A 3,802-nucleotide genomic window follows, 5' to 3' on the forward strand; every position below is an offset into this window, starting at 1 on the left:
TTTCTGCCATATTTATGCAGTTGGAAGATGAAACTTGATCCCTAATGTGCTACCACGAAAGTTTATATTTTTCACAGTCAATGTGCTATGAAGACCCTTACCTTGGTAACGCATCTACAATCGGCGTCAAAATGAGTTGACACATTGTGTCTGTACAACAGATTTTATGCGTAAAATAACAGGGCTATTTGTACTACGCTTTAAATTTTCCACACAACCTTGTTTTGGGGAGGGGAAAACTGGATACCCTAGCAAGGCCAAAGAGTTAATAATTCATTAAAGCAAAATTTTACATTCTCCAATCACTATTAGACAACCACACAATTCTAAATCCAAAATAATTTTACCTTTTATTCTGATATCGACAGACGAGGACGCAGACCCTGCCTTGTTCAGTACTTTGCATGAGTATATACCACTGTGAGAAAGTTCAACTTTTTCAATAAGGAGGATGCTGTTGTCACCGTTTTCAGTGATGTTGGCTCTCTGAATCTTAGAAACGTTATTCTTTTCCCACGTGATTCGCCATGTAGCTTCATTGGCTTTGCAAGTCAATGTCAGTTTATCACCTTCCAGCGTTGTGGGATATGGGTTCGGAGATATCTCAGCAGTGGGAAATTCTGAGATTAAAATGGTACAATTCGGTGAGATAAATATCCTCACAAAGTTCCAGCTCATTGCTTAAAAAATTGAAATCAGTGTTAAAAAAGGAAAATTTGGACGACAATGCAAAGATAGTTCCGATAATTTAAACTTGAGGAATGTTAATGAGATAAATAAGTTAATTTTTGAAAGCTGGTCACATTTTGCTGCAGAATTTGTAATATGCAGTAAAGAAACTGAAAGCTTGGGATCAAAAGTATTAAAAATAAATATTATATTGCAGCAGGAAAGGACTTCTTTCTCGGCAAATCTAACGCATCGCTGGAAAAGTAAATTATATATAGTTTCACGCTGCTCCACTCCTGCCCAGTGTCTTCTCCAGAAGTGATCTTAATCTTTTATACTACTCCTTTCACACACTCACTAACTAGCGTCACCTCTTATCAATAAGGTGTAAATAGGCGTAAGGTAAAAGACCGCCATGATCACGTTTTGAAAGAGCGTGGGCGGAATTAATGTGCCAAACTTCCAATGAAAGGCGTTCACTTGATGGTACCGCCAGTTAGTGGTGATAATGTTTGAATTACATATTTCACCCAATTTCATGGTTGGTCTAGCAAGAATGTTTTTGGAAAGGAATACTGCTCTTTCGCGCTCCTTTAAACGCACGCGAAACTGACGTTTGGTTTGTCCGATGTTATACTCGTGTTCGCAGTCATTGCAAGGACTACTATACACAGCGTACCCGACACCTGTTTACACCTCATTAATAAGAAATGGCGCTAACTCATATCATGTAAAGTTCCATCTCCTGCGGAGGTAGGAGGTTATGTGATACTCTCTCCGGCGTTATACTTCCTAATAGTAATATTTTTCTTTTTCTGTTTTGTCCATATGCAAATACCAACAAAATACATTTACCTTTTTTTCCTTCAACTTTTCCTTCCATGATTACTCTTAGCAACTCATTGTGTCTCATGACAAGAAAAATATTCTATTTTCCTTCTCTGGATCGCATAAAACAATCTGCGATTTTCACCATCCATTTGCAACACTCTCTCATTAGCGAGCTTCTTTTTCCAGCTAATGTTGACCATTCTTTTCCAACACCACAGTTCTGATCACTAAGTCTGCGTTTAATGTCCGATAACTTGTGGGCTTTCAAAAGGCGTCACGTAACAGGTTTAGATCAGCCCTGAGGAAAGCACTAGGCAGTCAAAACGTCGGGTCTTAAATCGTAACTTCTATAAGCTGCATTTCTTTTAAGCCGGAGTAGCGGGAAATCGACATGGCTGCCTTTTGAACTGTAATCTTTCTCATTTGAAAGTAATATATTCAATTCAAACCCTTTTTTTTTTTCAAAAAACATGGCACGTAATCTAAATCGTATACAAAAACTCATAGCAAAAAAAGCAAACCTAATACGTGAAGAGAAGAATTGGAATATTCTTCACCAGCGTCGTTTTTGGCTATACACTTGTACCATCCCTCCATATTCTTTGCAGTCTTTGGTAACTGAAGAAGTGACTGGTTCGAAGCATTTGTAATGACAGCATCCCTAGGAAGCTCTCTGTTTTCAAATTTCCACGACAGTTTTGGATGTGGTACACCACTCGCCTTGCAGCTAATGTTGGTTGTTTCTCCTTCAACGACAGTCTGGTTTTGTGGGGATACGTAAACTAAAGGAGCGACTGGTTAAAATAAGAGTATGTTGGGAAAATACTTTGTAGGAGCAAAATGTATATAACGCATTTTTATTAAATATTACTGACTATTGCAGAATGTAACATATTCCAACCACTATTAAACAACTACACAATTCTACATCCAAAATAATTTTGCCTTTTATTCCGACATCAGCAGAAAAGGACGCAGAGCCTGCGTGGAGAAAGTGAGGTCATTTACTCTTAGCTTGAAAATGAAGTGTGTGAATGTGGCTTACTTAGTATGCAGAACACGAATTTGAAAACCTGAGAGCCCAAAATTTAAGCTAGTGAGTAAATGACGTCGCTTTTTCCTCGATCCAGATCGCTGAAAGCTATACAAAGGAATACAACTGTACCCTTTTTTAACTAAGAAAATATAAGCGATAAGCTCTAGGAGTAAAGGCACATAACGCACAGTGCGGTAAAGAGGGGCAGAAACTCACTGGGAAGAGCCTCCCGACCTTCTGAGACGATTTCCGAGCTAATTTTCGCCGTGTTGATTGACCAGCAAAGCTGTCAAGGCTAGCGAAGTCACGTGTCGAAGGCTCACGTTTCAGTGAATCACGCAATCCAGATGGCGTTGTTGTATCTTGCTCTGCCGAGTTATAATTACAGTCCATTGTTATAATTTCTCGGGCTCCTCCTTCCGCAAAATAAATAGAAAAACAAACAAACAAAACCATGAAGCAAAATCACGTCACGGTTAACGGTGAATTAAACATCTGATTCTCATTTCACGGATAGGCATTCTCAAAATCACAGCTCACAGTAATTGACAAAATCACGTTTTACGAGAAAAAAGGCCATCTCACATTTCACGGGAAATTAAAAAAAGGCAATTCACGGTTCACGAAATTACCCATTACTACTCTTAATCCAATATGAAGGGGCATGGTAAGTTGTAATGGCATGTGGACTACATGCAGTTATATTTCTTGACCTCTTTGGTTGGAAATTAAACCAAATTGCAATATGATGCAATCGCTCTTAGTTAAAGGATGCTTACAGTGACTTTACAGAGTTGCAGTAAGTGTTACGTTATATGCTGCAGTACAGTTATAACTTCATTTGTAAGATCGTAATTAATTAAATGTGCAACTGTATGCATTTCTTGTTGTTGCTCAATCCATGACATTTCTTGTAAAGTAGATTGATTTAATTATATATGTTACAATTCAAGACCATTTTAATTCAAATTACGGTTAAATATTCCAATGGTTACGCAGTTTGTTTGGGTACCTTGTGATTTATCTGACTTACCTATTACCTCAATCCAAATTTTACCGCTTACATTTCCTGCCCTGTTCTTTGCAACACATCCATATTGGCCAGCATCTTTGAAAGTCACATTAGTGATAACAAGAGTGTTGTTGTTAGCAACTTGAGTTCCATTGTTAGTCCAGGTGACGTTTGGTTCTGGGTCTCCTCTCTCAATACATTTTAATTGTAATGTAGAGTGAAACAACACAAGCATAGAGTCTTTCTTAAGAGCA

General features: G+C 38.1%; 1 protein-coding gene across 1 annotated transcript in view; it reads right to left on the reverse strand.

Moving 5' to 3' along the window:
- Positions 1-3,495: 3,495 nt before the first annotated feature.
- Positions 3,496-3,802, reverse strand: part of LOC137988864 (peroxidasin homolog) — a 337,507-nt gene continuing 337,200 nt past the window's right edge. The window contains exon 4 of the mRNA XM_068834818.1: positions 3,496-3,802. This exon is cut by the window's right edge and continues 19 nt beyond it. Within this exon, the coding sequence (XP_068690919.1) occupies positions 3,496-3,802 (307 nt within the window).

Source organism: Montipora foliosa, unplaced genomic scaffold, assembly GCF_036669935.1.
Source record: "Montipora foliosa isolate CH-2021 unplaced genomic scaffold, ASM3666993v2 scaffold_432, whole genome shotgun sequence".
In the NCBI taxonomy this organism is placed as follows: domain Eukaryota; kingdom Metazoa; phylum Cnidaria; class Anthozoa; order Scleractinia; family Acroporidae; genus Montipora; species Montipora foliosa.